Consider the following 26845-nt stretch of genomic DNA (forward strand, 5'->3'; position numbering starts at 1 on the left):
GAATTCCCTTCCTCAGTCCATTAGGGAATCTAAGTCTGCTCCACTTTTGAAATCGTCTCTTAAAACTCACCCATTTTTACAACAGGGTTTCTCCATAACTTAAGCTTAATTTATTGTGCAATAGAAAACCACAAGTTATTTTTGTTATTCCTAAATTTGGCCAAACATCCCCATAGCAGGATCCCCTCCTGTAAATGTTTTTGATACTTCACTGACTACTAAAGATCTGCAAACAATTAAGTAAATTTAATGTTTACTGACCAATAAAAAAACTACTTTAGTTTCCATTACAATGCATGGTTGCTTTTAATTAAAACTATAATTAATGCAAAGTGTGTAATATATCTGCTTGCTTTGATAACAAGTAGAAAAACCCTTAATAACATCCAATTCGCATTAATGCCCTGAAATTATTTTAATTTACTTGTCTAGATCTTGCTTTTAACTCGAGAACATGTGTCTAGGTTTCTATATTATTATGCAAACATATAAATATATACTACAAGGCGAATGATCTTTCATAATTAAAACCAATTATTTGGTGATGCTGTTTTGGCAGAGGTGTAAAAGCACAATTAACAAACAATTCAACACGCTCATAAACAACATGGCCCTTCGTCATAGCACATGAACACAGAGGCCAGAGCGAGTTAATCAGGGTTCGAGACTGCCCTTACCACCATGGGGCATGATGAGAATCACATTATAAAATGTGCTTTCTAATGGCCAGATTTTAAATAGGTATATGTAAAGTTACCTAATAGTAGCGATTGAATAACAGAAAAAAGCCCTCCGGTAATCAACAGTATTCCTAAATGATGGCTTTTCACCTGCATTAATCGATTGCAGTATTATGTAACATCAAAAGCAAGGGTAAAAGTATCTCATTGCTCAAATGAGCATGAAGCAGCGCTCATATCTATCGGCGGACATGAGGCAATTCCACGTGCCTATGTTGGGAATCAGTCTCACCTTGGGATGGCCAGTGCTGAATTTCCACAAAGCACGATTCATGTTATCAAGCCCGGGGGAGCCACACTTTATGTTCTAAATATAACCAAGCCCAACATATGGGAATAAATGCACATCGATCATAGTTTGCTCTACCATTCTTTCTTATATCATCTGTGAAATGAGAAATGATCAGTACGAGACATCCGTGCTTTTTTGACGCTTCTTGCAGAGCTTCGCAATGTGCGCTGCACAGCCTCCCCGGTGAACACTACAAAAACCTCACGACGTTTCGGCCACAACACAAGCGGCCTTCATCATTATTATTGTGTTATTTATTTTATCAATTTATAATTTTATTCTCATTCTACGTGACTTTACCGAAAGAACCAAAGAAGATGAATCATTGCAGTCACGAAAGCTTTAAATCGAAACTACAAAAACCTTTATTAGGAATAATACTGGTCGCGATAGCCTCTGTGTTAAGCTACGGGTGTATTAACCATATAAATACACGTTGGCTGTTTCACGGCGTACATGAAAACAAGCAGAGTAGGCCACGTATGCCAGTGGCATGGTCCAAATTTGAAGAATGTCGAAACGGTTACTTCATTGGAAAAGCCATAACACCATTGCCCAAACATTGCTTAACTTCTTCTTTGGTTCTTTCGGTAAAGTCACGTAGAATGAGAATAAAATAATAAAATAACACAATAAAATTCTCACGACGTTTCGGCCACAACGCAAGCGGCCGTCTTCAGGTGCGTAACTTAGCCGGGACCCTTCTGCAAAACACACTCGGCGAAGTTTTTCATGGCTAAATAAATAAAATATTATCAAACTCGACGCTCGAACTAAGGTGGATGTCAGAGGATACTTGCTCCATAAACTGACATGGGCAGGTGTTGGCAGTAAAAGTTCAATGTTAAATGCAGGACATACTGACAACGTGTTTTAATCGCAAGCGGTTCAGTTGTAGAACATGTCCCACGTTGCTCACCATCCTCGCTGGTGTGTGGCTCTGTCCCCGTGTCCTGGTCTGCCTCCTCCATCGTGCCAGGCTCACTGTGGGGGCTGTCGCTGGAGCCGAGGGAGGAGGGAAACGTCAGCAATACAATCACATTGTCGCAAGGTGCACTACACCACCAGCATCGTGAAGACATGCAACGAATCAGAATATGTATTTATACTGGAAGAATCCGATGAGCTATAAAGCTCTTTTTCACAGATGTCCAGTAGGGGTGGGTGAAACGGTACAAACACGATGTGACTAAAATGAATAGGAAAAGTAAACAAATCAATACAAAATATATACGAAAACTAAATAATGTTTATCTTAGCAGGTAAAGCCCACTGAGCTATTAGCTTCTTTTTCATAAGTGACCTGGCCACAAAAGATTACTCAACAAAGTGGCTTATCGTGTGGAATTAGCCTCTACCCTATACACCATGATTTGATTAACTGGCATGGTTAGGAAACAAAAAAATAAGCACACAATGCTTCCTTCAAATATCATGCTTCTTCCACGTAAAGAAATAATAGACTTTTGTACACATCCCATCGACTGCATGGCCTTCTGGGAGTGCATGTTTTTTTTGCAGCAAGTAAACTCTGGATTGGTTTCAAAATTCATTGTCTCATCAGAAGAGTCGGTTTAGTTAGAACCACTGATGGTAAATTGCCCAATGTTTAAAGGCAAGGAGCGTTTTTGCAACAAATGGTTCCGAGTTTAACACGTAGGCTTTCGCGACCAGAATTATTCATAGTAAAAGTTTTTGGGTTATATCGCGTCATTTATAAACGTCGTACTCAAATTGTAAATGTTGTGGATCCACTCTTCAACACACCAGTGGGCTAAAGTAGTGAACTATTTGTCTTTTGTCAACGTGACACTTTTTTTACTGATTGGTTATGTCGGGTGGTGGAGGGTTGCGACACATTTATAAATAACGCGATCTAACCCAGAAACCTTAATTATGAAATGGTTCCGAGTTAGATGAAAAAATATAAAATAAACCAAAATCATTGAGCGTCATTGTGCAGAATGTAACGCCATTTACTCATCCACTGCTTGTCACGATTGGAGGTTTAAACTGGACTGAAGAATCGATTATATTTTGTCTCGTTAGTACAGTTCTATTTGAATTCTAGCATCTCATGTCATCGGGTAGCAGTGATGCCGTGTACTCACAGTCTACTGAAGAACATCACACACAAAGAGAGAGTAGAGGTCTAAGTAGGGGTAGCAGTGATGCCGTGTACTCACAGTCTACTGAAGAACATCACACACAAAGAGAGAGTAGAGGTCTAAGTAGGGGTAGCAGTGATGCCGTGTACTCACAGTCTACTGAAGAACATCACACACAAAGAGAGAGTAGAGGTCTAAGTAGGGGTAGCAGTGATGCCGTGTACTCACAGTCTACTGAAGAACATCACACACAAAGAGAGAGTAGAGGTCTAAGTAGGGGTAGCAGTGATGCCGTGTACTCACAGTCTACTGAAGAACATCACACACAAAGAGACAGTAGAGGTCTAAGTAGGGGTAGCAGTGATGCCGTGTACTCACAGTCTACTGAAGAACATCACACACAAAGAGAGAGTAGAGGTCTAAGTAGGGGTAGCAGTGATGCCGTGTACTCACAGTCTACTGAAGAACATCACACACAAAGAGAGAGTAGAGGTCTAAGTAGGGGTAGCAGTGATGCCGTGTACTCACAGTCTACTGAAGAACATCACACACAAAGAGAGAGTAGAGGTCTAAGTAGGGGTAGCAGTGATGCCGTGTACTCACAGTCTACTGAAGAACATCACACACAAAGAGACAGTAGAGGTCTAAGTAGGGGTAGCAGTGATGCCGTGTACTCACAGTCTACTGAAGAACATCACACACAAAGAGAGAGTAGAGGTCTAAGTAGGGGTAGCAGTGATGCTGTGTACTCGGTGTACTGAAGAACATCACACACAAAGAGAGAGTAGAGGTCTAAGTAGGGGTAGCAGTGATGCTGTGTACTCGGTGTACTCAATTGCATCACACGCAAAGTTAGCGCCATCAGCCCTGACTCTGCTTTGTCCCGAGCCAGATTCAAATATCTCGTGAGGCCAGCCATATTGTGCTTTGGCTTTTGGCTCGACGCGGCAAATAGCCGGTGGAAAAGAATCCGTACCACGAAGGCATTGCAGCGGCTCGCCTTGGAGGTGTCAGTGGAAAAGGGGTATCGCTCGCAGGCATAAACCATCCCGAACGTGGCGGCAGTGACGCTCGCGAAAGGAGCGGCACTCACCAGTACTCCTCCTCGCCAGTCATGCACTTCTCGTAGATGGGCCCCTCCAGCTCCTTGAACCCCGGAAAGATGCCCTCGTGGTGGATGATGATGGTCTTTATCACCTCATTGACGTGGGCCTGCACGGACACCTGGTCGTGTCCCTCGGGCACTGGCATGAGTGTCGGCCCGAAGCAAATGGCCAGGTTGTACGGGTCCATCATGTTCTCATCGCTGAACTGGGACAGGCTGTCGGGGTAGCCGGTGAGTGGGAGATAAGAGGAGCGGAAGTTAGCGGGAGGGATTGAAGGATCGTTGTCTTGGAGTGCGTCTTTGGATATCAACGTCGTCAGCAACTGTCGTTCCCTCGCTAAAACCAGAAACCTCGCCAAATTTTCGGCGTGTTTCTGGATTGCGCCGGGTGTTGTTTGGCGTGATATCTGATGTTTTGGTCTGACGTTTCGCTCCATCTACTGGGAGGATCATCGGGAACGGAGGAACGGAACTGAATTCAGTTGCTGAAAAAGCTCCCTGCGTGCAGAGTGTAAACGTTGGACATCGTGCCGAAACAACACCTGGCACAACCCGCAGATATGTCGGAGAGCTGTACGATACAACCGTGAGAAACCTACGCAGTAACCTTACCACCGGTGTTGTAAATGCTGCAATGTAAGAGATTAAAGTATCATTTTGGGCTGACGTTACCCTTCTTCGGAGCAGAGAGGGCTGGCAGCCAGGTTGACTACATGATAGTCGGACACTGCGTATCGCGGTTTGGTTTCGGCTCGGCTTGTCAAATAGCCAGCGGAAAACCACAGAGTGAGGATGTGCCAGGATGTGCCAACACCTGCCTCGAGTATGAGGTGAAACCTCACAAACAGTTGAGCAACTGTAATTCGGTGTTTCTGACTGCCGTTTCGTGGCCCACTGCTAAAACACTTGTAGACTAGGGCGTGCCATTGTCTGTAAATGACCTGGAGAGGCGTTCAGCCAGCAGCGGATTGATTATGGCCGATGCGGATGACAAAGGTAGTGTTATTTACTAAGGTGGTGAGTTTGTTGGGGGTTTGCAAGACTTGTTTTGTACAAAACTGCCAAGGCAATCTCTTCATATTCACTCTATGCTCCTCTCACGTGGACGAATGCAACCCCAGCTCCTGTGTCAAGTAGGATCATGGCACTGTAAAAGGAGATGATTTACCATTTTAAAAATATTTGTTTGAACTTTTAATTAATGTAGCATCCAGTTTTTGTACTTAGTCACGGTTATTTTTTGTTTTATTTAAGCAAACACTGATTGCGGGGCTATAACAAAAGCTACTGGATTTATTTCAAAAAGTGATCCCCAAATTTTTTTCTCCCTTTCCGGAACATGGCTGCAGAATGTCGATTGTGTTGCAGATGAAACGTCGTGAGAATTTTATTGTTTTATATTTTTATTATTTTATTGTTTCCCTTCTACGTGACTTTACCGAAAGAACCAAGAATATGAATCCCTGCAGTCACGAAAGCTTTAAATCAAAATGTAGCCCTCCTACTGTTTTCATCCAAAAAGCTGTCAGCACAAATCACAGACTCGGCGCTATCAAGGGAGGACAGAATGTGCCGTTGGTGACTGAGAAACATAGCACGAGGATTAGTCACGGAGAACGAGGGATTTCATCACTCTCCCGGCAGAAATCGCCGCACCAACTGCCTCGAATATCTTCCATATGTACGCACAAATTCTTACGAGTAATAAATAATCCCCAGCAGCAAGTGGTAATTTGACTCACGATGAATCCATCCAGACACCAAGAAAAACAAACGGGCATCTAGTATTGGCTGGGATTGAAAAAAAATAGATATATATAAAAAAAAATTCTGAATCGTTTTTTTTTTCACACTGAAATTTTTGGCTATAATATTGACAGGTTGGAAATAATGTTGACAGGAAATCTTAGGAATAATGTCACGTGACCTTTTGTAACAGGGAAATATGCAGATGACACAATATTTCATAGAGTAGTCATACACGTCTTGCATTTACCTGCCGGTTCAGTTATGCTAAAACTTTGGGACAATGGCAACGCCAGTGGTTTGTGTGCCCACTTGAAGCTCAAAGTTTTTCAACTAACCGACACTTAAACAACCCATCATGCGAACAGCCCAGCTGAAGTAAAGTTTGAATGGCGTATTTGTATTTATTTTGATCGGTCACAATGAAAAGCGGCAGGACCCTCTTGACAATTGGAGCTACGACACGTGAACCCGATGACCGCCGGCACTCACTGGTTGAGGAACGCGAGGAGGTAGCGCATCACCACGATGGTGGAGCGAGGCAGAGTGAGAATTATCTTGCGAATGTGAGCGGCCCTCTCGTACAGGTTCTCCATTTCTGTGCGGACGCAGCACACACCACGCACAAAGGCACCGCTTACACATGAAGACAAAAGATCCCCGTCGTTCTCCTTTGCAGACTGCGGGTGCAAGCACCGTCAAATTGGTTTCCGCTGCACAACCAAGCCGTACTGGGGCTGCGACAAAGCAGGCCGGCACAGTGCAGGTGGCACCAGGTTGAACCAGAGCCGTGCCGCTTGACATCGCATGAGACGGACGAGTCGAGACACGTGCAGATGAGGTGGTGATGCCGTGTCCTTATAGTGTACCGACTGACGCCACGGGCACTCAACTGGTCAGTTAGCCTCAGCCCTGGCCCTGCTTGACCCCGAGCCAGATTCAGATGTCTTGAAATTGCTCAGTAAATAGCCAGTGGAAAACTACACCGTGAGCACGTGCAGGATGTGCCAGTGTAAAAGGGATATCAGTGATCCATCTACTAATGCCTGCATTGCACGCATGTATTATGTATTTAGAACTTATTTTGCACCGTACGTAGTCAAAGTTCATAGCTCCAGTGGTTTCCTTATATCAGAAGAGCGTTCCAGACGGCTGCAGAAGCACACAATGCGGTGACCGTCTATTGTTCGATGGCTCGCCAAAAGCCGCTGCTGCGAGGATGACCAGAGTTCACGTGATGGTTTATGCGCCTTGACGAGATCAGCAAAGTGTTGCGGTTCATTTGTGGCAAGCACTTTGTGTGCAATGAGCCGCGACCTGATAATGTATTCGTTCAGCAGCCGGAAACCAATGCAGCTCGTCGAGCAGTGGACGGACACGGTCGGAACTTGCAGTAACCGTCAGGACATTTGCCAAAGAAAAAATACGGTGGTGTGGTCAGAACCACCCCCGGTCAGCTTTGTCTTCTCCTTAGAGCTTACACTCACACAGCATACCAGGTACTCATTCAATGCTGAAATTGGCCTCGCAGAGACTCTTAGAGAGGTTTAAATAAATACTCAAATTCCACTGTGATTGTATACGTCTGGGAATCAATCACTGTTTGTTGGAATCATAGTGGAGTAATGCTAACCAATTCATTCCCACTTTCCCGCTCGCACACACACACACACACAACAACGCCGTCGAAGTAAAAGTCTTTGGTGCCATTTGTTCTCAGGTGCCAAAGCTGCACGTTGAATTGTGAGAACATTTTTACTTGAGATATTTAAGATATTGAAATTGACACTGCTTTTATATGCAGACAGCAGGCTCACCACCAAAGAAGGGTTTCAGAATTCAAAACCCCAGCCAGGGGGTTACAGTTTGTGGGGAATCCAACAACGATTGCCTTATGGATAGCTACATTCCCGGCCACAGGAATGTGGAATGTCCTCCACTGCCTCAGGGTTTTAAACAGGAGATAAGTGCCACATAAATGCTTCCAGGAGCAGGAAATAAAATTTTACTCGACTAATTTCACCTCTGTTTAATGTGGAAACACGCTTCCACATGTAAAGGTTTCCTAACATTCTTAAGCCTCTTGAGATGTAATATTCAATAATATTGGTTTCTTGCAGTAATCAAAGTGCATGCTTGCAGTGGTAAAAGCAATAACTACAGCTCATAAACTTCACTAGCCTGTCTTGTATTAAACACTTTTACAATGTAAAACATACAGTGGCAGACAATACAGGCGAATAACATTATGAAAATATCATTCGAACAATTGTCTCAATTTTAGTAATAGGTTTTTACCCTTTTATCTGGCACCAAAACTGACACCTTTATAAAAGGATAAACAGGTCCCTGCAGGGTGGGCTGGTAGGACAAGTCTCTGCGCTGTCTATTGCTGATTTTACACCCAACAGCACGAGATTTCACTTCGTTAAAGTATTGAAAGGGGACGGACGGACGGACACATTAATCTATTGCAGGCTGGTACACTCAGTTTACAACTTCGTTCCTACCAGTAAAACCTATTACTATATCTTGCTACTGGCAAAGGAGGTCTCATAATATAAATGCTCACCCCGAGCTCTCAATACTCTCAGTGCGCTGTTTTTGAGTTGTACGCCTTTTGGCGTCATCTGGTCCAACACCAGTGGAGACTAAGCTCTAAGAAAAGCCGTCTCGGGTGTGGACCAATCAACTTCAAGGACAGTGCATATAATTATCGTCTCTTTTTGTTTGCATTTTGACTGCTTGTGTTGTGGTTATTGCAAACATGATCCCTTGTATAAAGGTGGCAGTTTTGGTGCCAGATAAAAGGGTAAACACCTATTATTGTATCTTGCTACTGGCAAAGGAGGTTCTCATAATGTCTCAATTTTTGTTTTCATAAGTGGACACAAAATCCATAAGCTCAACTTTTTTTTTTTCCCCACGAAACTTTGTTCCAGGGAAAGCAAAAGAGGGACACAAATCTCCCTATGCAACACGTCACGTGACTTGCAACAAAGGGCAGCGACGTCTTGAGACATTGCGCCTCGGTTACCCAGTAAACACGGAACGTTGGGCCAATGTTGGGCCAACATTGCACGTTTGCAGGGCATGCATTGCGGGCAATCTGAACGTAATACTCGTGGCAAACAGCATGGTCTGTTGATGTACACGTTTCTTAGCAACTCCATTCCAGAAAAGAAATTTTCCAATATGAATGCGATGCGATTACTTTCCAATTTCAGTGAGCGGTTTTCAAAATGTAATGCTGTGGACAACCTTAAGAAAATATTCCGGGCATCCAAGAAAAGGGAGATGGCTAAAGCGCCCGCTTATACTTTTGCAGTGCGTGCATAATACAAACACGATCACGTGCAATGCAATGTACTGCTATTGCCTTGCTAAGAACTGTCAGGGAATTTGTAATGTTGTTGTATTGGCGAATGAAAATAGCATTTTTGTTCCAGTTCAAGTAAAATAAACTACAAGGACTCTGGAACTGTCTGGTCTGATTTCAATTGCCTTTTTTATGTAAAAATAAATAAATAATGCTCTAAACCAAATGCAATAACAGTAGTGTGTTAATGAATAAAACATATTCCAATGCTGTAATGTCATTGGAAATAGTGAGGCATTTAGAGTAATAGTTGGCATATCCTCCTCATTCATAGCTATTATAATACAGTTAAAAGTAATAAAAGGAACATTTGATACATATTTTACGCAGAATCTCAATAAGTAGTTTATGATCATGATGGTGATGGTTACGACCAACACAGTTGCTAAGCACAGCAGGCCCGAGGGCCCAAAACGGCAATCGGCCAGCAACAAACAGCGCCATCAACGGTGAAATGCACGAGTATGTATCACGCTTCTTGAATTAAGCATAGTCATGGGAGTTTGGAAAATTAGACAACGGGAGGGAATTCCCAAAGTCTAGCGAAGCGAGGGAAGAAGCAGAAAGAGAAATGTTGCGATGACAATTATGATGATGGTGACAATGATTTGAGTGATTGTGATGACAGAATTACGGTGAGAGTGATCATCACGACGCTGACGGAATATAACAGCGACGACAATGATTTTGGCCAAACGAAGCGGGACTCACTGACACACATGACCAGGTCGTGGAACTTCTCCTTGGGGAAGAGGGAATTCTCGAGGCCACGGAAGTAAAGCTTGAGAACTCCAGCCACCGAGTTGATGTCATGACTGTCCTCGTCCTCCACCAAAGGGTCTTCGCCTACCGGCAACCAAACTCTCCTTTAACACACTCGGGACAAAAACGACGACTCCCCATGTATCCGCAAACTGCCTCGCCTATCCGCCGTGTAGCCTTAACAGACTGTTGGGGCAAGTGCTGTTAGCGAGCGCCTGTGAAGGCCGGTACGCACGGGGGGAGGGGGGGGGGTGGCCAGCCGCCTTTGTATTCCTAGTGACGATAGTTACATACCACACCAGGTACTTGTTTGAGGCCGAGTCGACTTAGGGGAGGGCTTAAGACTGGTTACAATAATTGTCATTGTCACTAATTGTCACTGTTATTGGTCATGAGCGGGAATTTAACTTGGATTGGCAGGTTTGAAGCGCAGTGTTCTAACCACTATACCACCGTTCCTCACATACCACACACACACACGTTACCATCTTATGGAAGTTGTTGTCACTGCTTAATACATTTGACCCATTCAGCTCGGGAATTCAAATCCTAGTCCAGGGTTGATTTAGCCCACGTTCCCTCAGGGGGGTGATTAAATCCGTACTCATTTTGCAGAGAGTATACAGTGGTCGTCACCATGGAAATACTACTTCTGTCATGGTAACCGTCAAATTACCACCACTGGCTCTGGGATGCCATCGGAAGTGGATGCTGCTTAATGTTCATTTGGCCAGATCCTTACAGCGGCCTGACCCAATAATAATCAGCGACGAATCATTTTTAATTAACTTTATGAGGCAGGGTGGAAACAAGTCTGATCAGGAATGTAAGCAAGAACGTTTCACAACCAAGACAATGATGATAATAATAATGTTTTACAATTAAGGATTATGATATGACAACCAGGTAAATACAAAAATGCTCGGAATAAAACCTAAGATCCTTGACTTGAGAAGGGTTTTGATTTGGACGTTTGGCCAATTCATTTTCCGTGTTTATTGTAACAACTCAAGAGGCAGTCTGGGTTTCCTGAGAAACAAAAAAAACTCACGCAGGGAGAGAGAAAGAATGCCAGAACCCTACTTGATGTACTGCCTTTGTGGGATCCCTTTGCTTTTCAAACCAAGGGAGCAGCTTGGGAAAGGAGCCAAAAATTGGTCCAGAGCAGAAATTGGTACCGTCTGATGCGGAAAAAAACTGGAACATGACCCATTTCTTTCCATGGCCAATACCAATACAGTAATAAAATAATCATTTTTAATGGTTATTTCATCGGAATATCAAGTGTGGATATAGACTGTTATTAAAAAAAACATTGCTACGTTATTTTACCTTAGGTAGAAAAGTGGAAAAAAAACTGATCTGAGAACCTCTGCAAACCAGAACATACAAAGCGTATTTTTTTTTATGAAAGCACACAGAGGTAGCTGACTTACCCCTTTCAAACGCATTCTTGATGTCATTGACCTCCACCTGTGAGCCTGAGACACGGAAAATCCCCTGGTGCTGAAGGCCTGTGATGGAAAACACCAGGAGATATGGAAGGCGTGATGAGTTTCAAACCATTACAAAAATCACTCCACTCGTGGAGCCCGCGACGTGTTCCACACGAATGGGAGCAAGACGCAGACACAATACAAAGGGGAATTTCAAAAGTCCATGGCTTGATTTAGAAAGCGGTGATTGAGCTAAATTATGTCCTAATTTTACGGCTAGTTCCGTTGATGTGCAATGTATCAGTTTACTGATGGTTTAATTCATTGGTTACGAACAAAAACTGCTTTTCCCACAAGTGGTTCTTTAACTGTGGAAACGTCCGAAAGTCCATGGGTGTCAGATTTGGGGAGTATGATTTCTCTCCAGATTGCTCTGAATTTTTCAGATTTCCACATGTCAACACGAACATCAGGAAATCGAACACCTGTAGTACTTAAGCAATGCTTTTCATCGTTACTAATGTCAGGCACGATCTGTCCACTGACAGATAAAGGCTTCCCCACATCATTACCAATCCATCTCAGCTCCCACCCCCCTTTGTACATGAGCCTATCTCATCGCTGCATCTCTGTGGTCATCCTCTCAGCCTCTCAGGGAAGATTCCCTCCACTGGCTGCCATTCTGTCACTAATCTCGATCGCCAGCCATCAACTCTTGCAGTGAGAGGAACATGCGCTTTAGAGTATTTGGTTGCGAAACATTTCCACGTGATAAGCCACTTGGGTGAGATATGATTTGCGGCCGCTTCTGAAAAAGAGCAATATTGCTCAGTGGGATTTACCTGGTAAAAAAAAATGTGTTTTAGTTTATGAGTTTTAACTGTGGTAAGAGTGTGTCACCTTGCCTGGATCCCCTTCTAATATGCACTTTGGTAATATGTTCACGTTTATAGTTTTAGTTTAGTTTATTGTCTAATTTGAAGTTGACGGCGTGCTATAGTAACTCCTTCCACGATTTGCTTGAAATTGCTAGAAACACATTTCCGGCTCCTTGCCCATTTTTCAATTGGCAAGTGTCGAGACTTCAAGGCAAGTGAAATGCCTACACGGCTACAGATGGGACCCATTATTTGATAATGCGACCACGCATACGGCCAGGTATGGTGTTATTTAAACCAGGCGAGACCCCAACGGAGCCAACGCGTCCCTTTTGGAAGGAAGCCCCGGAGGGGGGGAACATACCGATAAACACAGCAGCGGAAGCCTTAACAGCCATTAGATTTAGCCCAATTAGTATGACATATACGGGGGAAATTGACAAGCCAAAGTATTTGCATAGGCAGCACTGCGGCAGAGTTTCTAACTTACAAACGGAAGCCTCCGAGTTAATATACCGCTTGGGCAATAACTCGGACCATCTACCCTTCCAAGTTTTATAAACAAGTACCGCTTTGAGAGACTAAATCCCGTGACGGTAACGTGGTGGCGTACCGGTCACCAGGGATGAGTGCGGCTAACATTCGGTGGAGGAATTTACTTGTGTTAAGCGTTGGCACTGCATTCACACGGTCTCACCGTAGAGGTTGATGAACCGAACGCAGCTCTCCACCACCAAGGGGATGACCTGTCCGGTGTCCTGCAGCGTCAACAAGGCACTCGTCAACATCGTAGCAGCGGGCGTGCACAACGGCATCGAATCTCGTAAAACTGTAATTACCATTACTTTTGATTTAAAGCTTTCGTGACTGCAGTAATTCATATTCTTAGTTCTTTCGGTAAAAGAACTAAGAATACCACTACTTTTTCAAGTAGTGGTACCCCAAACTTTCGCAGCTCTTAAAATTCCCTTTTCACACCATCGAAGTGTATACCCAGTTGCTGTTAATAGTTGGGTAGTGCAGCCCCTTTGGCGTCCATGTACTAGGTGCCTCTGTGGATGTGTAGGCTTTGACTTTAACATAGCTATTTCTGTGACCAGTCACAAGCTAATCCCTCAGTTATTTCAATGCTAAATTCTCCTGTTTGATATGTAAACTCCTTTGTCAAGGTGCCTCACTTCTCTCACCCAGCTTAAAAGACGCTACGAATCTTAGCAGCGTTCACTGAAGCTCTGTCGTCCCGACAGTTCTGTTCCTTCACCTGAAGAAGGCCACTTGTGTTGTGGCCGAAACGTCGTGATTTTTGTTGTTTTATTTTTTACCTACGTGACTTTACTGACTAGAACCAAAGAGTAATTAGGCAGCAGTTTGAGCGACAGCTCAATGCAGGTACTTGCACACACTTTGGTGCCACGAAGAGTCTATCGCACGAGATTCATCTTTACGAACCTCCCCGTTGTCCACCACGATGCTGGCGAAACAGATCGTATCAGTGTTTGAGTCCCATGTATTTTTTTTTACCATCATCTGGGCTGTTATTGTTTCTAAACCACTCCCTTACTGGACAGCTGTGAAAAAGAACGTTATAACTTTTCAGTGAAAGAAAATGATTTAAGTCTATAAATAATAATGTTGCCAACCTTTTGGCAAAGGAGTTCCCACTGCTGTCTAAATATAACTCTTTAATAATGGATAATGCCATTATCAACACCATATGCATTAGGCACACGCATACATACCCGTGTATCGCATGAGTATGTCTCCTTTACTGATGTGCGGCATATGTCATGGGCAGATTAGGTAGATAATAACAATTGCTGGATTTGGCAATTATAAAATAAGATGAATGGGACAGGCTCACATGAAATATATCTAGAGGTGCTTTTAAAGGACACAAATGGCAGAATTTGCCCTTTGAGAATAATATAAATATATTTCTGCACTTATATGCGTATGCTGGGGAGCTAGCGGGAAATTAAATAAAGTCATACGAACCAAATGTTACGGTTATTCTGTTCCTTCATCTTTATGCAATATCCATCAACAGTCATATTACATTCATGGGGTGACCCGAATATGAAGTCCTCTCGTGTGTTGAGTTCACATGTATTATTAATGCCATTCTCTCAAAGATGTTTGATTGCCCCACATGTGTGCACATATATTGTTGTTGTTGTTGTCACTATCTATAAATAAACGGCACTGTTGCCGGTCTGTGCTTGCGTTGCAATGCTCTTCACACTCATCTACACAAACATAGTTCACCAAAACACTCTTGAGGTGGCTAAGTGGCATTTATATCTCAGGGCTCAGGGTCTGGGTTAGAATCTAGATTCCAGCTGCCTGGTGGTTAAATTGGGTTCCTATGTTGATGGTCTCGACAATAAACACAGAAACATACTCACATTAAAATGTAATTATATCACCATTTGGCTATATCGCCACTCAAAAACAACATTCGCTTCAATAGCATGCAATAAACAATTCACAAAATAACTCAACACATTCGTCAATAACACTTTGTGGCATTTAAATGAAAAAAAACGTGAAATAGGTGATACATTTGTGGCAATGGCCCTTCTTCACAGTATAAGGGACACGATGTAGAAAAAAAAATCACCTTATATATTCCTTTTAAGGCCACGATCGTATTGACGAATATATATTGAGTTTTACATACAAGGTGGGAAGAACCATTCTTTGGAATGTTTTCTGTCAACGCCCTTCAAGATTCATTACAATCGAGAATGATACATGTACCCATTCGCAAGGTGTGGAGCTTTTAGCCAATTATTTTGACCTGCAAAATGTTCTGTATACGCACATGCTGCACGTTAGTACGCCAATGGTGTGCTATTCTAATGCCGCATCATGCTAATGGAATTATACGTCTCGATGCTTAGCACCAGAATGCTTCAGGTTCGTACTACAATGCTCATGGTCTGAAGGGTGTAACTTGAATCGATATCCTCTTGGTTCTTTCGGTAAAGTCACGTAGAATGGAAATAAAATAATAAAAATAAAACATTATTATTTTATTTCCATTCTACGTGGTGGTGACTTTACCGAAAGAACCAAGAAGATGAATCCCTGCAGTCACGAAAGCTTTAAATCGAAATTGAATCGTTATTTCTGTCTAATCCTATCCAAAACTGCACAACTGTACATGAAGCATTCATTTGTTGACATTAAAAGTCAATACCTGAGCAAAAATAAGTTTCAATTGTAATGCCTAACATTAAATCTTAAGTTTAATGATGAAAACAAATTTCGCCAAAAAAAGGAAAAATATATTCTGATTTACTTTTAGAACTTTTAATAAAAAATTCAAAACAGTGGGTAAAAATCACTGGATGTATTACATTTGAATAAATCATGTAACTTAAAAAAAAATTAGTGTTACAAGTGCCTGAAAACTACCCGCATAACTATATTTTCTTAAAAGTACACTACATGACACTGTGCTATATGGAATAATGGCCCTGCCAAAATAACTAGAAGACATCTGTCAAAATATGCCAAGTCTTCCACACGGAGCACAATTAAATCCACCTTCGCCTTCCACAAGCCTTCAACGAGCATGCCCATGAATGTCTACAGCCACTGTGAACTCAAGTAATTCCGCAAAGGATTTCTGCTACGGGACTAATGGAATCAACCGGAACCGAATGGCTTTCCTCACCCCACCGACGTCGCCAGTTACCACCGCAAACCAAGTGGCGAGGAAAAAAGCGCGGGTACCTGGCTTCTAAAGCGCGAGTTTCTCCGTCCTCTGCATCACCAAGAGATTGGAAGTGGAGGGGGTGGGGCAGGGGGGGGGGGAGAAGGTCAAGAATCGAGAGCAGGAGAAACCATCACCGCGAGGAACAAGGCCCAAGTCCTGAGACACCGTAGCCCCAAAACCCACCGCTAAAGAGCATCTCAAGTTTTCAACTTGTACTTTCTCTGCAGGATTTCAAGAATATGACCCGTAAATGAAGGCATAACAAATATATATAGTTTACCTATAAATGCATTGGAGTATAAAAGTCTAAATATCTCTCGTCTTCAACTGAACATGAGGATAGGGTAGTGTTAATTTATATTTTGTGGCCATGAGTAATTGGTGGAAATTCCACATTAGTACGGTGTGGGCCATTCTATAAATAAGAACATCGATGTTGACTTCCCATAGAGTGGTACTACACATCGGAAAGTTATGCTATGGGATTCTCTGAGGCTAAACGTGACACTATTGCCACGTGGGCCATGACTGTTTCCAAAGGTTAACGGAGAATATAGACATTTAAAAACTTGAGATTTTCCCCTTAGCACCATTAGAGGTGGCGAGGCGAGAGGGTTGATGGAAAATTGCGGAGGTATTGGGTTGATTCTCCACGCCGCAGTACCTGTATGAAGGTCTCCAAATTGCCGTTAAACAATTTATCGGTGAACTGAGAGCGAGGCCTGTGCCTCTTTGCACTCGGTGGTTTGGTGGGGAAGAAAGGGGGCCTGGGAACAACATGTGCCGTCATCACAGGACGTTACATAGCGATGCGATCGTGACAACACAAGTACGGGCTCATCAGCCCCGTGTTTAATAGGCAATCATCACAGTCTGAAACCCGTTATGATCATGAACGGTTTAAAAGTAGACAACTATTTTGATGGCTTTGCTCGAGTCAAAATATCCTGTGGTGTTAAACAAAAGTATTCTTTAACTCCGAAATATTATTTTTCACTATCCAAAAAAAAATGTTGGGTTTAAATTGGAACACTGTTGTCATATCTGAGGTGGAGCACTCAGTTCTTGCCTCACTGCACTTAACAAGAATTTAATGTGAAGTAGTCAGGTTGGTTGATAATCCAGTCACTAATTCACTCTAGGCACTCACCATTGGGCAGTTGCCTCATTATCGCTCTTCTATCGCAACTACCATGGATACTGTATCCGTTAACTTCCCTTTTTGATTATTTTCTCATACTGCTTGACTATGAAATTCCTTCCCATCGTAAAACAATCCCAGGTTCTTATAATCAGTTTTCACAATTCAAGAATTGCATTACCTCTTAACTATTATATCTTCAATGGTGCTGTTCTTTTCTGACCCCTTGGCATTTTGAGCCATTTGGTCCATGCTCAGCAACTATGATTTTTAAAAAAGGCTATGGTGTGTGTGTGCGTGTTCCACTTTGTGAATTTGTTGTCGTGTGAATTAATATTCCCAACCTCCCTATGCATATCCATTTACACCACAACCAGGCTTATCGGTCCTGCAGGACTTTGAACGTGTTATTTCAGATCCCATGACAAATGAACAACAATGAGCTTCAACACGTCGGGTCTCATAGCCAATATCACAATTCATAATTGATTTTATGTGTTCGGCCACGTAATTATCCCCGACCAAATCTGTCACCAGAAAGAAAACCCTCCACCACCCGACACAGACAAGCAAATTAAACTGGCGTGAGGTGCATGGGGCGTTTTTCCAAACGCGCCAATTGTTTTTTTGTTTTCAGGGCGCCACAGTGACGGAATGTTAGCTACCTCGCTTGGTATGCAGGAGGTCGTGGGTTCAATCCCAACCCTGACACTTGCATACTTGGAGTTTGCATGTTCTCCCTCTGGTTGCTTAGATTTTTCTCCAGGATCCTCCCGTCTTTCCCTCCACATTTATAAACGTGCGTTTAGAGTATTTGGCTGCTATACATTTCCACATGATAAGCCACTTCATTGAGCTATCATTTGTGGCCAGGTCACTTATGAAAAAGAGCTATATAGCTCAGTGGGCATTACCTTGTAAAAAAATTAAAAGTTTAGTTTCAGTGAGTTCAAGAATAATTCTCACAAGTGGATTTAGCAACCGTGTTGTGACAGCATGAGAAATAATATGTTTGGCTGTTGTGTGGTGGAGTGTTTCTAATGACACAAAAACCCCAAAATCACTCAAGAACAATAATGATCTTACTTTGTTTACACAGTCGTTAAGGCTCACTGAGTTTTTTTTTCAGGACTGTTTCAGGAGGGTTTTGCTTTGGGGATGTTTGACACATCACTTGTGAGGAAACTGGAGTGTTTGAAAAAATACAGGTAAAAGGGGATATCGATCTAAATCATCGCACTCCACACATTTGCTGCACTGCCTCCTATAGGCACCTCAGGGCTCTGCAGGTGGGTGCATCACACAATCTTCATCTCTGCGTGATACACCAACCCTGCCTTAGAGGCGCTACAATGTGGGAGTGTGCCACCAAACGCAACCTTGAGATGAGGAAGTGAGCTTCTGAGCGAGCTTCCTCTTATCCACGCCACTATGGGGGTACTATGGGCAGTTGACGTTATATCCTTGCTGACACGTGAAATTAACTCCCTTCTATCCCTACAAAGGAGCACGGATACATGTAGAAAGCAGGATGAATGTGCTACTCTTAGCCGCGTGAAAGTGTGGATAATAGTTAGAATCATGCACTTCCAGGGTTAATTAAGACTGTGTCATACTCATTGATAGTAAGGTCCATTGATCAATTCAGGGTCTGGATAATAAGAAGAGTGGGTAAAAGTAAGTCAGACAAGAGGGGTGTCACTGTGCGTATATAGTGTACTCGAAATGTAAATTAACAATGTTACATGTCAATTGACGCATTTGTTCTCTAATGGATCTTCTCCAAAGAGCCGAAAAGTCCTTTACGCACAACGAGGCTGAAAATTAAACATCGTTGTCAGCGAATGTACCAATTAAACCTTTCCAAGCCGATTTATTATTGCACGTAGCTGAATTTTTTTAAGTTTTGTTCACGGCTTAGACACTTATTCATTTAAATCATTAATTTCTGCTTCACATGAGAACTTAGGACATACTATTTTTGGTGATTTATTTTAAATTTTAAATTATTGACTTCATTTGTGGCTTGGTCAAAAATTATTGTCTGCGTAACCTTTAATTTTATTCCTGCAGAATTACAGGACATTACACATTTCTGATCAGAATATCCCACGATCCTTTTTTTATATATATTTTAAAAAATGTAAAGCAAAAATCACTCGTGTTAAGTCAGAATGAATCATTTTGAGTTCATGTGTTCATTTAATGTGTTGGATGATAATGAAATATTGAGGTGTTTATAGAATTCGGTGACATGTGCTTGACTACTGATCTTCTAAGTGATACTTTCAGAATTGATTTTGCATTCATGTGAGAAGACATTCAAGATATATTATGCTGAACAAGCATTCTCAGCTGGCTGGCTCTGTGGCAGAGGGCCTGACTCAAAATCCCAACGCTTTAAGTTCCAATCCTCAGACGTCGTCTCAGCTGATAATTATTGGTCTGAATTTGGAACAACCATGCCTGATGATAAGTCAGTGGCAGTAATCCTATGTAGGGAATGGTTCCATTCACAAGAATGTGGAATTTCCACCACTGTCTGAGAGCCACTGATGTAAAAAATGTACGCTGCACGGCTTGTTTAAGCAAAAATACACTTTCATTATCTAAATAAATGATCGTTTGCAGCCAAGACTAATCGACTGCTTGATGAAGGCCTCCACATCCACATTCGTGTATAGACATTTTTGGAATCATGCTAAACCCGAGCTTGTGATTTTTCCATACAAGTTCATGAACATCAATGCTTTCATTGCAAAAGAGAATTATTTAAATGCACAAATGACAACATGTACGATCGCAGAAACATAATAATGTAGTGCGTTATGTTGTATTTGTTCCAAAGCTTTACCTGAAGGAGTTAAAATCACCCTTGGCACCTAAAATGGAGACAAATACAATGCTTAACAAAAACAACCGTCATGCACAAGTAGAAAATTCATTCCACAGATACAGCGAATAACATTGTACACTCACACTGAGTGGCTGACTGGCTGGCGAGTGTGTAATATACAATAGAACGTTTTGTTGATTCATATCAAGCGGCGGCCCAGTCACCTTGCACAGCACTACCAAAGTGCCCCATCCTTCCGTTTAATGGAACATCAAATGATTTTACATTATTCACAAGAAGCAGGGCATTTTTCTGGACCAATACCATGGTCTAAATTTCAATACCTGGTAAGTAAATACAATTAGAACACTTACTGTCCTATTTGCATTTTATACAGGTGCACAAAAGCTTTATCTAATCCTTAAGATTATCAACAAATGTGTTGAGTTATTTGTATTCAGGTGAGTAGAGCAAACAAGGGTATGGTATGATCAGTACCATGGCCTGCCACCATTCACAGTTGAGTATATCTAGGGGGAAACTCTGGGCAGATACAGATACAAATTAGTACTGGCATTGTGCATGGCCAGGTATAGAGCCCAAGTTTTCTGGGATTGTAGCGCACTATGCTAATAACGTATAGTACTACTTATACATCATATGCATATACACAAAAATCATCATCAGCCATGGTCATATCCACTGCTGGATGAAGGCCTCAACCAATCCACCAACATCTCCCATAATCCTACGGTGCAAAAACCCACCGAGCTCCTGCACAAAGGCTGCTGGTATCACTCCATCTCCCCGATATGCTTTTCATTAGACACATTCATAGATATAAATACAAATATAAATAACATATAGCACGTGCAACAAAAAAAATGTAATCACTGAGGAAGATTTGAAACATCCACTGAGAATCAAAACAAAACTGTAGCTCCAACCTTCATGCAAATCCCGAGAGAATACCACAGGACCCTTATGAAATATGCTTCACAAGGGAGATTCCAGGTCTACAATTTCAATTAAAAACTCTCCATAACAGCTCGTGGAGAATTGCAAATTAATCTCTCGGGATTTCGATGACATCTCAATCTCCTATCGGGATATTGCAGGACTCCTTCAGGATTCCAATGAAATGTTTTAATCTCCTGTCAGCTCCTTCGGGATTTGTGAAATACCATTTCCGAAGTCGGGCCCGCCCTCTCGCTTTGCAAAGGGAATGCAATAATAATGCCGGGCACGAGCCTGCAACTGCGTTGCATTTTGCGTCTCAATTATGTAACCAAATCTCATTAGCCGCTCGTGCAGGCCGAGTAATTGTGTTATCCGAACACTGGAAATCTTACAAGCGCAACGGCCGGTCCCAGAAGGTTACGGTTGGAATGTCTGCAGAGAAGACGTTGTTTCGATGCTGGCACAAGCGACCTTGCCCAAGAAAGAGATAGATTGGTTACGTTTGGTGCTGCTGGAGAATGGGCCGTGTGTGCAAATGCACTGCAGGTATAACGATTCCAAACAGCCACATTACAAGCCAGAGAGAAGGTAAATGCAATGTCTGTTGAGAAATTAATTGTGGGTGACATCTCGGTGGAGAGTTGGTGGTGGGGGGAGGGGCGTTTACATGATGGTTGAGGCAGCACTGTACCTTGTCGACACACGGTACAATGCTAAGAGTCCATGCGGAAATGAAAAGTGGAAGGGCATCATTTGAAATATTAAACTAATTGTTTTATTTCACCAGGTAAAGAGCTACATAGATCTTTTTCAGAAGCGAGGGCTTTGACAATGGAAAACAAATAGCAAATATCAAGTGATACTTCACATTTCTCCCCACCCCCCCATGTCCTAACTGGCTTAATATCACAGATCAAGGCCTCAGAGAGAGATTGTGATCTCATGAATAACAACCCCTCATCTCATCGTTGGAGTCACCCACAAAATGAAATTATTTCTGGTGCATTACGTCGTTTCACATTCAAAAGACATGGCAATGGTGCCACCGCCCAACGGAAATAAAAACACAGACCAGTCCTCTGTCATCTCACTACTTGAAAGCCTTCTAGACGTACGGCATACTGAACATATTAGGACAGATTTTAAAGAATACAATGTAAACAAACTCAACAAACAAATGACAATTTTGGTCTAGAAGAGTGCGCAGTTGTTTAGCTTTGACAAGGTCCCTCGAGTTGAAATGGCTCACGATATGGCCCTTAAACATTCCACGAATAATTTTTAAGCATGGATGCACAACAAACAAAGTGTAAACATGAGGTCAGTCCGCGTTGCAAACAGCTGTTTTTAATATACAGCACATGCGCGGCTTTTGGCCCATAGAGGCATATGTCACAAATGCCTCTTTCCCCAGAAGAGGCATCCGCTGCTAATAACGGTGCTCCGTGTTCACGGCGTTTGCTCAATCGCCGAGGAGGGACACTACAGGCTACGGCCCAAAACATTGCAGGAACCCGAACGATTTAATCGCAAGCAGATGATGATAGGAAAGTGGGCCCCCGCATCGTTCACGTGAAATATGTCGATGCCGCTGTGTGACGCCGGCCATTGCTGCCGCTTCGCAATTTATCGCCGGGCATTTTTGTTCGCTGGGAATCGTCGTGGAACGCAGGTCTGCATGACTCGAGTGTGCCCCGGGAAGCGTTCCCGACGCCAATGGGCATTCCACCGTTAAGCGATTCCTCATGAAGTCCACAGTGACATCCCATGAATTGCAACGGCAAATCGCCTTACTCAGCCAAACCCGGGTGAGCGAGGCTACGGATGGAAAAGCCAACATAAAAAAAAAACACTGTATTCGTTTCCAAAGCCCCAATGAGAGAGAGAGAGAGAGACTGGTCAAGGATGATGAAGCCAAAATTGTTTTACTGTTGCATTCAAACTAAATCAAAGCATGGCGGTGATGCAGTTGCAGTCTGCTTCTGTTGATGAATAATAATAAAAACCTTAAGACTTCACTGCTCCTAGCTACAGGAGCAAAAGGCCACCATTCCCATTGCCCCTCAACCTGCGGCGATTCCATCGGCCAACGTGGAGCAGCTCACCTCGATGCACCGTGCACCGACGCGACGTAGCCGAGGTATACGAGGTCCTCACCTTGTCAGTGGAGGTGAGCGGACTCAAAGCATCACTGTGACATTACAGGGACTCCCTCTACTTACAAACGAGTTAGGGTCCAGAGGCATGTTCGTAAGTCGATTTGTTCGCAAGTCCAACTTTACTCCTGTCGATTCCAAACGTGTTGTACGGCGTGTACACTAAACACGGGGAATGGCTTCAAAAGTTGAATAATCTCCCATAGATGTAGATGCCACTGGTTCTTTATGTTCTGCAGACGTAGATGCCACCACCGCCATCTATTGCTTGGCGCTTAAACCTACGACTTTCGGTCCGAATAGGCAACGTTACTTGTTTGGTACGATGTGCGACGTTTCGCTCCACGTGCTGGCAGCTTCTTCAGAAACAGAATTCAGTTCGTGAAGAAGCTCGCAGCACATACAGTCTGGCATAACGCCGGACAATCCTCAGAACAACCCAAAGACGCATCGGAGGAGCTAACATTACCCAACAAGATTATAGTGAGTCCGAAAATCACATGGATTTGACTCTCAAATCTTTCATCTCGTGAACGAAGCTTCGAACTCTTTGCCGAGAGCCCACAATACACCACGTCGGAGTGTTTGTAGAAAACGTCACGTCACCCGATTGTTATTTTGTGCTGCGCGTTGCTTTAAGCAAAATGACAGATCAAAACACACGGTAAACATCTATTCACCGTAAATAATGCAAGCTTCGACAAATAAAAGTTATGAGGCCCTGTGAATTCCAGTGCTGCTTGTGAGCACACACGCGCGCACACACACACAGAGTTGGCTGTCGCGATAGAAGAGATGTACATACTTTCTCCAAGGGCTTTATTGATGAGATCATGCTTGGCCTGCAGCTTGGTTATAAGGTTGCTTCCATTCATGAACTCCTTGAATTTCTGTTACGTAACAAGAATGAAATGCAGAACACGATTATACTCATTGTTACATATCCATTACTTCGGTAAAAAAAATCTCTAAGTGCGATTTCCCTTTATTCTTTTCCCCCTTTTTATAAACTCGTGTTAATGGTGAGGTGCTCCAATTGTACACGCGACGAGACCTTTGTAGTCAACACTAGTTTTTTAAAGTAACAACGATCGTGGCGATAATGGAAAGATGCCTTTGGAGGCTCGGCGAGAACTTTCTCGGGTGAAACTGAAAAAGTTCGTCGATGCTCAAAGGAACATTGAGAAAGGTGTTCATCTTCGTGGGTGGTCCTGATCGAGCGAGTGGAGTCTACGTATGCTGCGATGGCGGTGACAGCGATGATGATGAAGGTGATAATAATTACGATGATAATGATGATGGTGGTGAGAGAATATTTTTTGAGATAAAGACTTCCTTTGGTAAACAAAGGACAGTTATTAGGATTATTATTACGTACATGATAGATTATCGCGAATAGTATATTTTGTATTTGCACCGATTTTTAGTGCAACGCTATCATGAAGCCGCAATGTTTGACACAGGTGTATAGTCAGTCAGTAGGGGGCGGAGTTGCAATGTCGTTTTAGCCAAATTCGGTTATTATGTCATTTTACCAGCACACACACACACACGTGGCCTCTCTCTTTGAATAACGCCACGGGCCATTCAACATCCACTGAGAAGCAAGCGGCGCGTCCAATCGCTCTGTTTAAAGACACCAGCCATATCAACCAGGGCGGCTGGCAGATTCGAACCGTGAAACCTCTGCAAACATGCTGCCGCTCGGCCACGCAACCGCCCTCGTCCGAGTGCCATGGGCCCACCATGAAGTAGAAGGACTCGGTCTCCTGCTGGTTGGCGCGCCGCTTGGCCACGTTGGGGCGGCTCATGTACGTCTCCGAGGTGGCGGACTTGACAGACTCGGTGGAGCGGCTGTGCTGGAAGGAGTCGGACATGTCAAAGTCCTCGATGGTCACCATGTCCTGCAGGGTCTGCAGGGTCGCCTCCATCGTCTTCTTCACCTGTTTTGTTTTTTGGGCGTCAACAATTGAGACAATGAGGTTGTAATAATGATCACAATACTGTATATTGGGTGAACATGGCCGGGTGGTGCCAGACTCACAGTTGGAGGGGTCACAAGTTTATATATCTAAGGTCGAGGTTCATTTCTACGATAGTGGTTATGCTAACAGACTCGTCTCTAAATTTTGATTTAAAGCTTTCGCGACTGCAGGGATTCATATTCTTGGTTCTTTCGGTAAAGTCACGTAGAAGGGAAACAAATGAATGTGGGGCATCCACCCCTGGCTCAGGGCCATAAATAGAAGTGAAAACCACTCCGTGCTCATGTTAGCAGAGGCACTGACTTAATTTTGGCCACCGCTGCCAGCAGTTCTACTCAAAGAAGTCAATAACAAAGTGTCTCCCTGCTCTAACAAACACTGGACAGTGTTCACCGGTTTAATTACAGGCAGCTGTTTAGATTCGAATCCAGCATCCCAGCGGCGCTGGCACAGCACTCTGACCTCTGAGCCACCTAACCACCTCGAATGGTGATCATTTTAGTGGTGTGGGTTGATTCCCATCTAGATGGCCACACAGCTGATTACTGCTACTATGACCATGTATTAAATATGCTGTCAGCTCTTCTCTATACCTTCTGCCCTTTATCACTGCCCTCTCCTGCATAAAAAAAAAAAACAATATAAATACCCCTAGCTTAGTGTGAAAGTACAATGTTTGGAATAGCAACACAGAGGCGTTGAGTGTCACGCTCCACGAAGCCCTCACCTCCTCGTTCTCGATGCGCAGAGTGGCCAAGCGAGACTGCAGCTGCTGGTAGCGCGACACCAATTCAAGCTGCACCGGCTGCTGGGCACTGACCTGGCTCACCTGCACACCCAGTCAGAGCAAAAATAGGGATCTTGAAATCGCACGGAAATTCGAATGATCACCAACGTGATTGCGTTTGTAGCCTACAACCTCCCAAAATTCTTTACCTCCACACTATAAATGGACGCCGTTGCAAGACTCCTCATCCGCCACCTGTGAACATGATCACATCACCGCAGACCTAAGAACTCTCCACCAGCTCCCGATCTAATCTCACATCAACTACCAGATCACTCCCACAGTCTTCAAGATCCTCGAAGGAGTTGTCAAAGCCTACCCTCTCTCCCTGCTCATCTTGTCCTATCTCCTTTCATGTGCTCTAGGCTCCAGCAACTATAACCTTCAGTTAAAAGCCCTCAGTCAACTGCTGATCATTAGCAGGTTGCTCCTTCTCAGCTGTTGGCCCCTGTAGAGTATTTGGCTGCTATACATTTCCGCGTGCAAAGCCACTTCGTTGAGCGACCATTTGCGGCCAGGTCACTTTTGAAAAATAGCTATGTGGCTCAGTGGGCCTTAACTGGTAAAATAAAAAAAAGTTGATAGTTTAGTAGTCCCTCTCCCCAACTATCCATGCTGCTGATTCCCTCCCACAGTTCAGATCTAGACTCAGGACCTTCACCTTCTCTTCTGCCTATCACTGTCTGCTATCCGTGACCCATCTCAAATATCACATCAGACACATCTCCCTGCTTTTAGTTTGCCCCACGGTGCATAACATCACACTTTCTGTACAAAGTCTTCAGATGCAACTGCTTTACGACGGCAGAT

General features: G+C 43.3%; 1 protein-coding gene across 5 annotated transcripts in view; it reads right to left on the reverse strand.

Moving 5' to 3' along the window:
- Positions 1-26845, reverse strand: part of LOC116942314 (SLIT-ROBO Rho GTPase-activating protein 1-like) — a 228866-nt gene that overhangs the window by 25441 nt on the left and 176580 nt on the right. For all 5 annotated transcript variants that reach the window (XM_032954047.2, XM_032954044.2, XM_032954045.2 and 2 more), the window contains exons 8-18: positions 25976-26077; positions 25009-25206; positions 24069-24153; positions 20166-20193; positions 16188-16218; positions 13144-13204; positions 11569-11646; positions 10082-10216; positions 6484-6589; positions 4234-4461; positions 1952-2031 (exon numbers count right to left, since the gene is read on the reverse strand). In XM_032954047.2, coding sequence (XP_032809938.2) covers positions 1952-2031; positions 4234-4461; positions 6484-6589; positions 10082-10216; positions 11569-11646; positions 13144-13204; positions 16188-16218; positions 20166-20193; positions 24069-24153; positions 25009-25206; positions 25976-26077 — 1132 coding nt within the window. The remainder of the gene's footprint in view (positions 1-1951; positions 2032-4233; positions 4462-6483; positions 6590-10081; positions 10217-11568; positions 11647-13143; positions 13205-16187; positions 16219-20165; positions 20194-24068; positions 24154-25008; positions 25207-25975; positions 26078-26845) is intronic.

The sequence above is a fragment of the Petromyzon marinus genome, chromosome 14, assembly GCF_048934315.1.
Source record: "Petromyzon marinus isolate PM22_M1 ecotype Great Lakes invasive population chromosome 14, UKy_Petmar_22M1.pri1.0, whole genome shotgun sequence".
NCBI classification, from domain to species: domain Eukaryota; kingdom Metazoa; phylum Chordata; class Hyperoartia; order Petromyzontiformes; family Petromyzontidae; genus Petromyzon; species Petromyzon marinus.